General features: G+C 44.5%; 1 protein-coding gene across 1 annotated transcript in view; it reads right to left on the bottom strand.

Annotated features, from left to right (window-relative positions):
- The window catches only part of LOC115108408 (ephrin type-B receptor 1-like), a 208,327-nt gene that overhangs the window by 125,693 nt on the left and 66,840 nt on the right, over window positions 1-15,794 (bottom strand). Inside the window, exon 3 of the mRNA XM_029632688.2 lies at window positions 12,655-13,339. Coding sequence (XP_029488548.1) covers window positions 12,655-13,339 — 685 coding nt within the window. The remainder of the gene's footprint in view (window positions 1-12,654; window positions 13,340-15,794) is intronic.

The raw sequence follows: 15,794 nt of genomic DNA, 5'->3' as shown, positions 1-15,794 counted from the left end.
CCGGTTGGAACATTATTGATGTTTAATGTTAGCATCCTAACGATTGATTCCATACATCGTTTGACATGTTTCTAAAGGACTGTAACGGAACTTTTCAAGTTTTTGTCTGGATGAAATGCTCGCGCCTCATGAAGATGGATTACTGGGCTTGAACACGCTAACAACAAGTGGCTATTTGAACATAAATGATGGAACTTTATGGAACAAATCAGTCATTTATTTTCGAACTGGGATTCCTGAGAGTGCCTTCTGATGAAGATCATCAAAGGTAAGTGAATATTTATGATGTTGTTTCTAACTTTGTTGATTCCAAAATGGCGGCTATCCCTCTGGCTGTTTTGGGTTCTGAGCGCCGTACTCAGATTATGCTTTTTCCGTAAAGTTTTTTAAAAAATCTGACAGAGCAGTTAAATTAAGGAGAAGTCTATCTTTAATTCTGTGAATAACACTAGTATCTTTAATCAATGTTTATTATTAATGAGTATTTCTGCAAAATCACCGGATGTTTTGGAATCAAAACATTACTGCACGTAAGGCGCCAATGTAAACTGAGATTTTTTATATAAATATGCACATTATCGAACAAAACATACATGTATTGTGTAACATGATGTCCTACGAGTGTCATCTGATTAAGATTATCAAAGGTTAGTGATTCATTTGATCTATATTTCTGCTTTATTAGTTTTTTTCTTTGGCTGGAAAAATGGCTGTGTGGTTTTCGACTTGGCGGTGATCTAACATAATCATATGTTGTGCTTTAGATGTAAAGCATTTTTTAAAATTGGACATGATGGGTAGATTAACCTTTCTACCGCAGGGGTTCCGCTAGCGGAACACCTCAACAACATTCCGCTGAAAAGGCAGCTCGCGAATTTCAAAAATATTTTTCCAAAATATGTAACTTTCACACATTAATAAGTCCAATGCAGCAAATAAAATATTAACATTTTGTTAACTTCTTCGAGATAGGGGGCGCTCTTTTAATTTTTGGATAAAAAACGTTCCCGTTTTAAACAAGATATTTTGTCACGAAAAGATGCTCGACTATGCATGTAATTGACAGCTTTGGAAAGAAAAAAACTCTGACGTTTCCAAAACTGCAAAGATATTATCTGTGAGTGCCCCAGAACTAATGCTACAGGCGAAACCAAGATGAAATTTCATACAGGAAATGCCCCAGATTCTGAAAGCGCTGTGTTCCAATGTCTCCTTATATGGCTGTGAATGCGCCAGGAATGAGCCTGCCCTTTCTGTCGTTTCCCCAAGGTGTCTGCTGCATTGTGACGTATTTGTAGGCATATCATTGGAAGATTGACCATAAGAGACTACATTTACATTACATTTAAGTCATTTAGCAGACGCTCTTATCCAGAGCGACTTACAAATTGGTGCGTTCACCTTAAGACATCCAGTGGAACAGCCACTTTACAATAGTGCATCTAAATCTTTTAAGGGGGGTGAGAAGGATTACTTTATCCTATCCTAGGTATTCCTGAAAGAGGTGGGGTTTCAGGTGTCTCCGGAAGGTGGTGATTGACTCCGCTGTCCTGGCGTCGTGAGGGAGTTTGTTCCACCGTTGGGGGGCCAGAGCAGCGAACAGTTTTGACTGGGCTGCGCGGGAACTGTACTTCCTCAGTGGTAGGGAGGCGAGCAGGCCAGAGGTGGATGAACGCAGTGCCCTTGTTTGGGTGTAGGGCCTGATCAGAGCCTGGAGGTACTGAGGTGCCGTTCCCCTCACAGCTCCGTAGGCAAGCACCATGTTCTTGTAGCGGATGCGAGCTTCAACTGGAAGCCAGTGGAGAGAGCGGAGGAGCGGGGTGACGTGAGAGAACTTGGGAAGGTTGAACACCAGACGGGCTGCGGCGTTCTGGATGAGTTGTAGGGGTTTAATGGCACAGGCAGGGAGCCCAGCCAACAGCGAGTTGCAGTAATCCAGACGGGAGATGACAAGTGCCTGGATTAGGACCTGCGCTGCTTCCTGTGTGAGGCAGGGTCGTACTCTGCGGATGTTGTAGATCATGAACCTACAAGAACGGGCCACCGCCAAGGTTCTTAGCGCTCTGGGAGGAGGACACAATGGAGTTGTCAACCGTGATGGCGAGATCATGGAACGGGCAGTCCTTCCCCGGGAGGAAGAGCAGCTCCGTCTTGCCGAGGTTCAGCTTGAGGTGGTGATCCGTCATCCACACTGATATGTCTGCCAGACATGCAGAGATGCGATTCGCCACCTGGTCATCAGAAGGGGGAAAGGAGAAGATTAATTGTGTCGTCTGCATAGCAATGATAGGAGAGACCATGTGAGGTTATGACAGAGCCAAGTGACTTGGTGAATAGGAGAGGGCCTAGAACAGAGCCCTGGGGGACGCCAGTGGTGAGAGCGCGTGGTGAGGAGACAGATTCTCGCCACGCCACCTGGTAGGAGCGACCTGTCAGGTAGGACGCAATCCAAGCGTGGGCCGCGCCGGAGATGCCCAACTCGGAGAGGGTGGAGAGGAGGATCTGATGGTTCACAGTATCGAAGGCAGCCGATAGGTCTAGAAGGATGAGAGCAGAGGAGAGAGAGTTAGCTTTAGCAGTGCGGAGCGCCTCCGTGATACAGAGAAGAGCAGTCTCAGTTGAATGACTAGTCTTGAAACCTGACTGATTTGGATCAAGAAGGTCATTCTGAGAGAGATAGCGGGAGAGCTGGCCAAGGACGGCACGTTCAAGAGTTTTGGAGAGAAAAGAAAGAAGGGATACTGGTCTGTAGTTGTTGACATCGGAGGGATGGAGTGTAGGTTTTTTCAGAAGGGGTGCAACTCTCGCTCTCTTGAAGACGGAAGGGACGTAGCCAGCGGTCAGGGATGAGTTGATGAGCGAGGTAAGGGAGAAGGTCTCCGGAAATGGTCTGGAGAAGAGAGGAGGGGATAGGGTCAAGCGGGCAGGTTGTTGGGCGGCCGGCCGTCACAAGACGCGAGATTTCATCTGGAGAGAGAGGGGAGAAAGAGGTCAGAGCACAGGGTAGGGCAGTGTGAGCAGAACCAGCGGTGTCGTTTGACTTAGCAAACGAGGATCGGATGTCGTCGACCTTCTTTTCAAAATGGTTGACGAAGTCATCTGCAGAGAGGGAGGAGGGGGGGAGGGGAGGAGGATTCAGGAGGGAGGAGAAGGTGGCAAAGAGCTTCCTAGGGTTAGAGGCAGATGCTTGGAATTTAGAGTGGTAGAAAGTGGCTTTAGCAGCAGAGACAGAAGAGGAAAATGTAGAGAGGAGGGAGTGAAAGGATGCCAGGTCCGCAGGGAGGCGAGTTTTCCTCCATTTCCGCTCGGCTGCCCGGAGCCCTGTTCTGTGAGCTCGCAATGAGTCGTCGAGCCACGGAGCGGGAGGGGAGGACCGAGCCGGCCTGGAGGATAGGGGACATAGAGAGTCAAAGGATGCAGAAAGGGAGGAGAGGAGGGGGTTGAGGAGGCAGAATCAGGAGATAGGTTGGAGAAGGTTTGAGCAGAGGGAAGAGATGATAGGATGGAAGAGGAGAGAGTAGCGTGGGAGAGAGAGCGAAGGTTGGGACGGCGCGATACCATCCGAGTAGGGGCAGTGTGGGAAGTGTTGGATGAGAGCGAGAGGGAAAAGGATACAAGGTAGTGGTCGGAGACTTAGAGGGGAGTTGCAATGAGGTTAGTGGAAGAACAGCATCTAGTAAAGATGAGGTCGAGCGTATTGCCTGCCTTGTGAGTAGGGGGAAGGTGAGAGGGTGAGGTCAAAAGAGGAGAGGAGTGGAAAGAAGGAGGCAGAGAGGAATGAGTCAAAGGTAGACGTGGGGAGGTTAAAGTCGCCCAGAACTGTGAGAGGTGAGCCGTCCTCAGGAAAGGAGCTTATCAAGGCATCAAGCTCATTGATGAACTCTCCGAGGGAACCTGGAGGGCGATAAATGATAAGGATGTTAAGCTTGAAAGGGCTGGTAACTGTGACAGCATGGAATTCAAAGGAGGCGATAGACAGATGGGTAAGGGGAGAAAGAGAGAATGACCACTTGGGAGAGATGAGGATCCCGGTGCCACCACCCCGCTGACCAGAAGCTCTCGGGGTGTGCGAGAACACGTGGGCGGACGAAGAGAGAGCAGTAGGAGTAGCAGTGTTATCTGTGGTGATCCATGTTTCCGTCAGTGCCAAGAAGTCGAGGGACTGGAGGGAGGCATAGGCTGAGATGAACTCTGCCTTGTTGGCCGCAGATCGGCAGTTCCAGAGGCTACCGGAGACCTGGAACTCCACGTGGGTCGTGCGCGCTCGGACTACCAGATTAGGGTGGCCGCGGCCACGCGGTGTGGAGCGTTTGTATGGTCTGTGCAGAGAGGAGAGAACAGGGATAGACAGACACATAGTTGACAGGCTACAGAAGAGGCTACGCTAATGCAAAGGAGATTGGAATGACAAGTGGACTACACGTCTCGAATGTTCAGAAAGTTAAGCTTACGTAGCAAGAATCTTATTGACTAAAATGATTAAAATGATACAGTACTGCTGAAGTAGGCTAGCTGGCAGTGGCTGCGTTGTTGACTTTGTAGGCTAGCTGGCAGTGGCTGCGTTGTTGGCACTACACTAATCAAGTCGTTCCGTTGAGTGTGATAGTTTCTACAGTGCTGCTATTCGGGGGCTAGCTGGCTAGCTAGCAGTGTTGATTACGTTACGTGGCGTTAAAAGAACGACAATAGCTGGCTAGCTAACCTAGAAAATCGCTCTAGACTACACAATTATCTTTGATACAAAGACGGCTATGTAGCTAGCTATGTAGCTAGCTACGATCAAACAAATCAAACCGTTGTACTGTAATGAAATGAAATGAAAATGTGATACTACCTGTGGAGCGAAGCGGAATGCGACCGGGTTGTTGAGTGAGGAAGTTCTATTCTAGACTACATTTACCAGGTGTCCGCCCGGTGTCCTGCGTCAAAATTATTGCGTAATCTCTTGGTCCATGCGCGTTCCATTAATTCAGAGGAGAAACTAAACTGCCACGAAGGATTTATCATCGATAGATATGTGAAAAACACCTTGAAGATTCATTCTAAACAACGTTTGCCATGTTTCTGTTGATATTATGGAGTTAATTTGGAAAAAAAGTTTGCGTTGAAATGACTTAATTTTCGGATTTTTCTTACCCAAACGTGATGAAGAAAACGGAGCGATTTGTCTACACAAATAATCTTTTTGTAAAAACTGAACATTTGCTATCTAACTGAGAGTCTCTTCATTGAAAACATCTGAAGTTCTTCAAAGGTAAATGATTTTATTTGAATGCTTTTCTTGTTTTTGTGAAAATGTTGCATGCTGAATTCCAGGCTTAATGCTATGCTAGGCTATCAATACTGTTACACAAATGCTTGTTTAGCTATGGTTCAAAAGCATATTTTGAAAATCTGAGATGACAGTGTTGTTAATAACCTCAAATCTGTACCCCACACATACAATTATCTGTAAGGTCTCTCAGTTGACCAGTACATTTCAAAACACAGACTCAACCACAAAGACCATAGAGGTTTTACAATGCCTCGTAAAGAGGGGCATCTATTACGAGATTGGTAAAAAACAGACATTGAATATCCCTTTGAGCATGGTAAAGTTATTAATTACACTTTGGATGGTGTACCAATACACCCAGTACCTACAAAGATACAGACATCCTTCCTAACTCAGTTGATGGAGAGGAAGGAAACCACTCAGGGACTTCACCATGAGGCCAATGGTGAATAGTTGAAGTTTACAGTTGAAGTTTAATGGCAGTGATAGGAGAAAACGGGGGATGGATCCACAACATTGTAGTTACTCCACAATACTAACCTAATTGACAGAGTGAAAAGAAGGAAGCCTGTGTGAGGTAAAATTGTATGTTTGTGTATCAGATCAATGCTGCTTTTATAATAACCAATAATATAGGATCATGGAAGTGACTAATCGATCGTGCATGGAGGAATCCTCACTATCAGTATAAGTAATTTGGCAGTACGCCCAGAACATTGCTGTAAGTGAACCAAAAGGGGTATTTCAGTTTCAAGGTCTCAGTTTGGAGAGAAGAAGGCTTGTGAGGTATTGGTCAGTCACGTGCAGAAACCAAAGTTAATGATGAATAAAGAATCATGTAAATCATGCTTTAATGACTTTTTTGTATAGCCGTATATAAGAAAAATAATGGGACTCCCCAGGGGAGCTCCCGACCAACATGTACTATGGTACATTAACCTGTCTGAGAACGGGGTTCGTTCCGCTAGCGGAACCCCTCGCCAACAGCCAGTGAAATTGCAGGGCGCCAAATTCAAACAGAAATCTCATAAATCAAATTTCTCAAACATTCAAGTATTAGGCACCATTTTAAAGATACAATTCTCATTAATCCAGCCGCAGTGTCTGATTTCAAAAATGCTTTACAGCGAAAGCTCCACAAAGTCACAGAAAATCACAGCCAATTTTTCCAGCCAAAGAGAGTTGTCACAAAAAGCAGAAATATATATTAAATGAATCACTAACCTTTGATGATCTTCATCAGATGACACTCATAGGGCTTCATGTTACACAACACATGTATGTTTTGTTCTATAAAGTTAATATTTATATCCAAAAATCTCATTTTACATTGGTGTGTTATGTTCAGTAGTTCCCAAACATGCTGTGATTTTGCAGAGAGCCACATCAATTCACAGAAATTCTCATAATAAACATTGATAATAGATACAACTATTATACATGGAACTTTAGATAAACTTCTCCTTAATGCAACCACTGTGTCAGAAAAAGCATACCATGCAATAATCTGAGTACGGCGCTCAGAGCCCAAAGCAATATCCGCCATGTTGTGTAATCAACATTAGTCAGAAATAGCATTGTAAATATTCACATACCTTTGATGATCTTCATCAGAATGCACTCCCAGGAATCCCAGTTCCACAATAAATGTTTGATTAGATTGATAAAGTAAATTTATGTCCAAACACCTTCTGTTAGCGCGTTTAGTAAACAAATCGAAACTCACGAGGCGCGGGCAAGTCCAGCGGAAAGGTCGGACAGAAATTCCCAAAAGTTATATTACTGGTCGTAGAAACATATCAAACGCTGTATAGAATCAATACCTATCCAAACTCTGTTGCGTGAGCAAAACTCATGTGACCACTTGACGCGATGTTATCGTTCTGGCTCATTTTTAAAAATAAAAGCCTGAAACTATGTCTGAAGACTGTTGACACCTTGAGGAAGCGATAGGGAAAGGAATCTGGTTGATATCCCTTTAAATGGAGCAATGGGAGGCTATGGTTTGATTTTTCTCAGGGTTTCGCCTGCAATATCAGTTCTGTTATACTCACAGACAATATCTTTACAGTTTTGGAAACTTTAGAGTGTTTTCTATCCCAATCTGTCAATTATATGCATATTCTAGCATCTTGTCCTGAGAAATAGGCCATTTACTTTGGGAACATTATTTTTCCTAACATAAAAATAGTGCCCCCTAGCTTCAAGAGGTTAATCATGAAACACGCCCTTCTTCCCGAAGAGATATTTATTTCGGTCTGTGCGATGAACTGAGAATCCAGCTGGCTGGACCGATTCGGACAGTATATGCCGAGAGAGCCATGTTTCCGTGAAGCAGTATGTTACAATCCCTGATGTCTCTCTGGAAAGAATCCCTTGCCCTGAGCTCGTCAACTTTATTATCCAGAGACTGAACATTAGCGAGTGATATACTTGGAAGAAGTGGGTGGTGTGCGCGCCTCCTAAATCGGACTAGAAGATCACTCCGAGTACCTCTCCATCGCCGTTGTTGTTTTGGGTCTGTCACGCATCCTTCCAGTACTGCTGCTCATTCCGTTCACCAGCTCCGGAGGTCTACGTCACCGGCCCTCTAGGTGTCACTGAACTGGATTCATTACCAACAACCCCGGACTGTCTTGTCTCATTACGCACACCTGGTTCCCATTCCCCCTGATTAGTATGTGTATATATGTGCCCTCCGTTCCCCATTGTCCTTGTCGGTTATTGTTACCATGCCCGTTGGTCTTGTGAGCACCTGTGCTGTTGTATCGGCTTCAATGCTACGTGTTATTGTGCACTTGTTTTACGGGTCTCGTCCCGTGTATTATATAGAGGTTTACACCTTGCATCTTGTTTGGGTGAAGAAAATAAAACCCTCATTACGTATTCCTGCACTTGTCTACTATCATTATACAACTTGACAGGGTCGGCTTCTGGAATCAGTTCAGTTGCCCTGGTGGGTGCGAACAAAGGATCTGCTTCGGGAAAGTCATATTCCTGGTCGTGATGCTGGTAGTGCTGGTGAGTTACCGCCGCTCTGATATCCAATTGTTCTTTCCGGCTGTATGTAATAACACAAAAACAATTCTGGGCTAACAATGTAAGAAATAATACATAAAAAAAAAATACTGCCAAGTTTCCTAAGAGGAAGAAGCGAGGCGACCTCTGTCGGCGCCAATTTCACTTATGGGTATGCTTGTAATCGTTAAGGGCTGGGGAGTTTTCAGGATAAATCATTTACAGAATGGAGCTAAGCACAGGCAGAATCCTAGAGGAAAAACAGGTTCATTCTGCATTCCACCAGACAATGGGAATTCACCTTTCAGCAAAACAATAATCTAAAACATAAGGCCAAATCTACACTGGAATTGCTTACCAAGATGACAGTCAATTTACAGTTTTGACTTAAATCTACGGAAAGTCTTGAAAATGGTTGTTTATCAATGATGAATAACCAATTTGACAGAGCTTGATGAATTTTGAAAATAATCATAGGCAAATGTTACACAATTCAGGTGTGACTGGACTGACTCACATTGCTACCAGAGATGATTCTAACATGTATTGACTCAGGAGGTTGAATACTTGTCTAATCAAGATAGTGTTTAATGTTTCATGAATGTTTTACAAATATAAGATTTTTTTCCCACTTTGACATTAAAGAGTATTTTGTATAAATCTTTGACAAAAAATGTAATCCATTTTAATCCCACTTTGTAACACAACAAAATGTGGAAAAAGTAAAGGGTTGTGAATACTTTCTGAAGGCACTGTATTTTCTCTCCCTTACACCCTCATCTCTCTCTCATTCTCTTGTCCCTATTTGACCTTAATCTTCCCTTAGGACTTATAAATGGCATAGCCCCATTCTCCACCAGACCTCCCAGACTATCACCTTCGGTGGTGCTATGCCTACAGATTCCATCTCCATAGAGTAAGAGTGAGTGAGAGGAATATCGAGTGGCACCATCCAATTCTGTGTTCCATTTGGAGACCAGGCTCTGAGGAGGTTGCTGCAGAATGCCAAATGAAGTGTGTGTCTCTGTCTGTGACAGTGACAAACTGCCCTCAGCCCCTTGAGTGGCTTTGCCCTCTCTCTGTGTCCCCTGTCCTGTCCCCTCCACAGCAGGCAAGGGTGCCAGTGTGCCCACCTGTGCCAGCCCTGCCAGCTGATAAATCGGGCATCTTGCATAAATAACAACCCCTGATAAGTTTGAGTATGAGCAGTCAATCAAGTTGCCAGTGAATCTAGCATCATCTGCTTCAGCCTACTGCATGTTAAATAACGTTATTTGAATATTTGAAATATTAATGCTAATGTGTCTGGAAGCCAGGGAGACCTGGTGCACCTCTACATTCTGTCCCTGCCTTGTATCTATATGCAGAAGCAGTAGTATGGTGCCTCTGGTGCAAGAGAGAGGTGCATTCTGGGATGGCTTAAAAAGGGGCTATGGAGTGAGTCAGACATCAAGGGAACTGGCCATTGAAATAGTGCACAGTAGTGAGACGAGAGTTCGCTACCCATCTAATGAATAATGAATGTGTGCTGTACCGATGAGGCAAACAGTCACACAGGATGTGGAACACTAGGTTACTTGACACTTTCAACATTACAATAGTTTCTGCTAATGTCACCAGCCACTGTGTAGACCCTTTGGAACAATTTAAGAACACTTCCACAGCAAATAATCACCCATCAATGTGAAACCTGACTGATTTATATAGAATTTGTACTCTGCAGAATCTATACTTTATAGTGCCCCTGTGGCGCAAAGTATCTACTGTCATTGAACAAAGGAACTGAATATAAGTCACCGCATTTATATTCTGAGTCTATGGCCTCTCTCATGATCTCTCCTGTGTAATATATTCAGTCAGACCAACCATAGCGGGCGGCCTTGACCACTCTTCTTTACTGTTGTTTTCTCCTTCTCTGCTCTCATTCTCTCTCCAATCGTGTGCATTGAATAGATATGAGGTGAATTTAAGCCTGTAGCGAAGTGATCTGGGTTGAACCTACTTTGCCAATTAACATGTAATAAGAACACTTAATATCATTCAAAGACATATACACATGTGCACCCCCCACCACCTCCATCCCCCTCGCTCCAGCTGCATAGATAAAGGGAGGTGGGAGATGTAAAAGGGTGTGAGAACAAAATGGATTAAAGACTCGATCGAAAGAAATGATTGGATACCGCGAGAAGATGGAGCAAAAGGACATTTTAGGAAAAGGATAGGATAAGAAAAAAATATGGGAAAGAACGTAGGAGGATAAGAAAAAATAGATTCTAATATGATGTGGCGAGGCAGAGGGCACTAGCCTTTTTAATCTGACAAGCAGAGCCAATTTCCATGATTAATTATGCTGCTGAGCGCTGAGCTGATCTATGAAATTCTTATTAAATACCTGACAGTTGCAAGCTTGGTGGAGGCCACGTGTCAGCACAGGGCCAACACACGTATTTACTGTAGCATTCACCATTAGCTTTCTCTCTGTGTGTCTTTCCCTGTCTTGTTCTCCTTCTTTCTCTCTGCTCCGCCCCTACTTCTCTCTCTCCCCTCTATCTCTGTCCCTCTTCTCCTCCCTCTCTTTCTATACTATTCTCCCCCTTCATCATCTCATTCCTCATACAAGTTTTTATTCACACAAAGATTTTCTCAAGAGTGCCACTATGGTCCAATGATTGGCAGGTGTGGATACTGGTGGCAGGTGGCAGCTTCTTTTTGCACTATGATGTGGGGGTTTCAACAGTAAGCCGGCAGTTATCACTACACCATCAGGAAGCCCCGAGGTTGGGCTGGGTTGGATCTTGTATGGAGAGCAACTGGAGACCTAGACGGTCAGCCGGACTTCAACTCAACACATCTCTCCAGCAAGCAGTAGCTCTCCTATCCTATTCTCTGGCAAGCCACAAGGTGTTGATGAGCTGTCATCATATCTTTATTAACACTTCTGGGGCTGGATTCACAAGGCTTTTTGTAATGATAAATGAGACTTTCATGAAGCACTCCAAGGCCTTTCCAATGTGTTGGACTACTCACAGTCGTATATCCCCAGCAGTAGGCAGTGACAAAAATCTAAAATGTCTCAACTTTCTGACAAATAATTAAACATCAGAGAGATATTTCATGTAGGTAATGCTAACATACTGATGCATGATTGAGCATATGAGTAGATGCGGACTGAAAAAAGTATCCTCAAAACCAATCCCAGACATAAAGGGATCAGGCTGCTAATAAAACACTGCAGAGCAGGGCCAAGTCTTGCTTTTAGAGCAGCACCATGTCACAGTAACCCAAATAAACACCTTTAGAATCTGTCACTTAGAAATGTTCTGACAAGCTTATGAAAAAACATTCCAGTGGCTACACTTCTTTTTTCAATTATGAATCTGATCCTTTATTGTCACATACATCCACTCTCATAGACATAGTGACACTTTCATAAACATGTCTTCACTATTAGATGACAAATACCTTACCGTCAGTACAGTAATCAGCTCTTGCTGTACCACTCTTTGACTGATCTAAATGCTCACCTCAGAGGCAGAACGAAGTCAAGGACTCCCCAGTCAAGGACTCCACTAGGTCATCTGTGAAACAGGCTCGACTCCATATTAGGAGGAAAGGTTTAATATCTATATTATTGATCAGCGCATATGGCTGCCGATCAATCTTATCTGGTCTCTATACAGGCAGACTGTGAGAGAATATACAGTAGGAGTCAAAAAGAGTGTGTGTGTGTCCTGAATGAGGTCACTACTGTAAGTAACATCAGAATGGAACACATCAGATGTCCTCCTATGAGACAAAGATAAACATCTGAACATAGTGCTGGGGGAGGAAAACATGCCATGCAGGTAGCTTACTGTAGATACTGCAGTGGAAAATCCAAAGAGCTAAACCGATCAGAAAAAGTTTATGGAAAACCTAACTTAATAACTTTGTTGGCCTTATAATCAAATTTCTCTATAGAATAACCAACAACCAACAGGCTATCTCAGCATGAGAAATCCCTATAGTTGTTGGTTAGTTGCGCCCCCCGTGCTTCTGACTGGTGCTAGACAAAACGTTACCCTTTCGGTTCCTTGATGTGAAATAATTATTACAATTATGAACTTTTCAAATGATATGCCTGCTGCTGGTCAAATCAGTCTTCCCTCAGTACAGCCTTTGATTGTCTGGCCGCCCACATAGCTATCCCCTGACAGCAGTGATTGCCAGACAAAACAAAATATTTTCTGCTCCTTACTTTGTCTATCATCACCACGGTTTCCACAGTGAGACACAATGCCTTCAAATTTCCAATAGGACAGTAAGACACAGTAACACAAAGCGTGATAGGGGTTATTATGAGTGAGGAGAACTGATCTCACCTCTACAGACATTGCCGTTATCCGGCTCAAAGCCAGCCTTGCAGGTGCAGCTCCCGATGGGAACCATCCACTCCCCATCTCCATTGCAGTACAGCTTGATGGGCACGTCCACCTCCTCTGAGTTAGCGATGCATGTGCCTCTGGCGATGACCAGTGAGGTGCTCTCGGCGCCCGTCATCGTCTCTGGGAAGATGGCGAAATTCTGCACCACGCTGGGGCATTTCTTATGGAAGACACGTACTGACAGCAGGGACATGCAGGCCCCGTAGTCCTGGAATGCCAAGTAGAACCCATTACGGGAGAGAGGGCCAAAGCTCCGCACCTCCGTGTTGACCTTCATCAATCGTCCACCGAAGTCCACTTGGGAGAAACTCTCGTCGGCCGCGATGGTGTCCACCTTCAGGTAGGGAGCTTCCATCCAGAAGGAGGTTCCCTTGGTGGTGGCGATGACAGAGTCTGTCTCGTAGTAGTAGAGGTTGAAAGTCTCCTTACAGGAGCCGGGGACACTAGGGATGGAGCTGCAGTCACGTACGGTGAAACGCATCTCCACATAAACACGCTGAGCCCCTCGTCTGTCGATGAAGGTTGTGAGGAGCCAGTTGTTCTGGCTGGGCTCGAACACGTTACACACCTGGTAGGTCCTGATGGTGTTGAGGTTCTCATCGTAGCCACTCACCTCCTCCCACTGTGGAGAACAGACAGACAACAAGTTAGAGCAAGGCTTCAATCAATCAGCAAGTCCGTCCAAGTCATGGAGAGAGAGATTAGTGATAGTGAGAGAGACCGAGAGTATGGCCCTGCATATGTTTTCCCTCCATTTCCCAGTGTATTAATATACCTCTCTGAACGCTGGTATTGGCTGTTAGCGGCCCACAATCCACTCAGACACAGCCAGTCTACCACAGATAAGTGGCCCAACTGAAATCAATCTTGCGCAGGCATGACTGAGCAAGGCCTCACCACATTAGGACATTTGGTGCATTACAGACGCAGGATTATACAAGGTATTGAATTAAAGCCTTAGAGAAACGATGGCCCATCGCATCAGAACGAGCTGCCTAGCTAATGGAGTCAGCATTTAAAGCAGTACACACACGTTAGGGGGCTGTGAGCCAGCCATAAAGCACTGATAGGCCTTAAACACAGTCAATGCTTTCCCTACACCATTAATTCACACATTACCATTTATGGGACGGACCAGGATCACTGCTACTGTGCATTAACACCACTGGTCAATTCTTTATAATCATAACAGAAATGTTTGTGTGTTTTGTGTGTGTGTATGTGTACCTGTTTGATGTATATGTGCAATATTATGATGTACTGTTGGTACATGGTATGACGTTGAAAGGCCACTTCTCCACAGGAGAATTACCATGGACCAAGAGAGGGTACACTGGATGTGGATTGGCCATAGCAGCCCAGTCTGGCAGATGATGGAATGCATGAATACAGAAACAATAGTGGAGAGTACCCTACACACCATCATCCCTGAGAGCTATTGTTTTATCCAACTATCCAGGCCTTCTTTAGGGAGGTGAGATAGATACACTGTCGTGTGTGTGTGTGTGTGTGTGTGAGCAATAGACGAGGGTTGTGTGAAACAGGAGGTAACGTGGTGAGTTGTGGCTACTGGGGAGCACTGAAGCGGTGCATTGTGGGAGATCCTGTTGAAACAGCGGCCAGGAAGAGGACTAGATCACAGAGAGCTGAGATGATTAATGAGTTTACGGAGAGCCCTGACACAAATTAAACCGTATCTTTTTTCTCAGTGTCTCTCCTTCGCTCTGCCCCTCTTCCCTGGGATGACCATTCATCAGAATTAGAGCGACCTGTCCCTTTCAACACCAAGCAGACATTAATACAGCCAGATTCCAGCCATAGAGAGCGAGCGAGGGGTAGGGGTGCTCAGCACAGCTAGAGCCAAGCTAAGGGACCCTCCATGTCTCTACCATCCACAGATGACCTATTTTCACAGCATTCCAGACTAATGTCTGACTATGTGTCTGACAGCAACATTAATTTCAAGTGCTGTGCCACAACAACTGTGCCAAGCATCCACTGTCCTGACAATGTTCCATACACAGGTGTTCGGAGATGCTAGATAGCTAATTAGAACAGGTGTTTGCATCTCTTCCTTAAGCTGTATCATTGAAATATAGCCATGTGGGAATCGTGTTATAAAGGTGTGTAATAATGAGACTGTTTTGATTGTGATGTTTTTTTGTTTCTTAATGCGTCTTCATGGGTCATACCCTGTGTGGAGATACTGATGGTTTGTCGGAACGGATGGTTTGTTACGTAACGGGTTAGGAGAACTAACGTACCAGATTAGGAGAATTAAAGTAGCAGGTTAGGAGAACCAACATAGCAGGTTAGGAGAATGAACGTAGCAGGATAGGAGAATTAACATAGCAGGTTAGGAGAATGAACGTAGTAGGATAGGAGAATTAACATAGCAGGTTAGGAGAATGAACGTAGTAGGATAGGAGAATTAACATAGCAGGTTAGGAGAATGAACGTAGTAGGATAGGAGAATTAACATAGCAGGTTAGGAGAATGAACGTAGTAGGATAGGAGAATTAACATAGCAGGTTAGGAGAATGAACGTAGTAGGATAGGATAATTAACATAGCAGGTTAGGAGAATGAACGTAGTAGGATAGGAGAATTAACGTAGCAGGTTAGGAGAATTAACGTAGTAGGATAGGAGAATTAACATAGCAGGATAGGAGAATGAACGTAGCAGGATAGGAGAATTAACATAGCAGGTTAGGAGAATGAACGTAGTAGGATAGGAGAATTAACATAGCAGGATAGGAGAATGAACGTAGCAGGATAGGAGAATTAACATAGCAGGATAGGAGAATGAACGTAGCAGGATAGGAGAATTAACATAGCAGGTTAGGAGAATGAACGTAGTAGGATAGGAGAATTAACATAGCAGGATAGGAGAATGAACGTAGCAGGTTAGGATAATTAACTCCAACTCTCCCCGGGACAGTATAAAAGAAATAACCGTTGTACCAAACGCCAATCAAACAGCTTGAGCCGAAACTATCTCAGGGAATCCTACTGCCCTGGAATTCACCATAGTCTCAGGCTCATAACCCCTATCGCTAGTCAAATCAACAACAAAAA

Source organism: Oncorhynchus nerka, linkage group LG24 (assembly GCF_034236695.1).
Source record: "Oncorhynchus nerka isolate Pitt River linkage group LG24, Oner_Uvic_2.0, whole genome shotgun sequence".
Lineage (NCBI taxonomy): Eukaryota > Metazoa > Chordata > Actinopteri > Salmoniformes > Salmonidae > Oncorhynchus > Oncorhynchus nerka.
The sequence above is the reverse complement of the archived record's forward strand: the minus strand, read 5'-3'. Positions and strand labels throughout refer to the sequence as shown.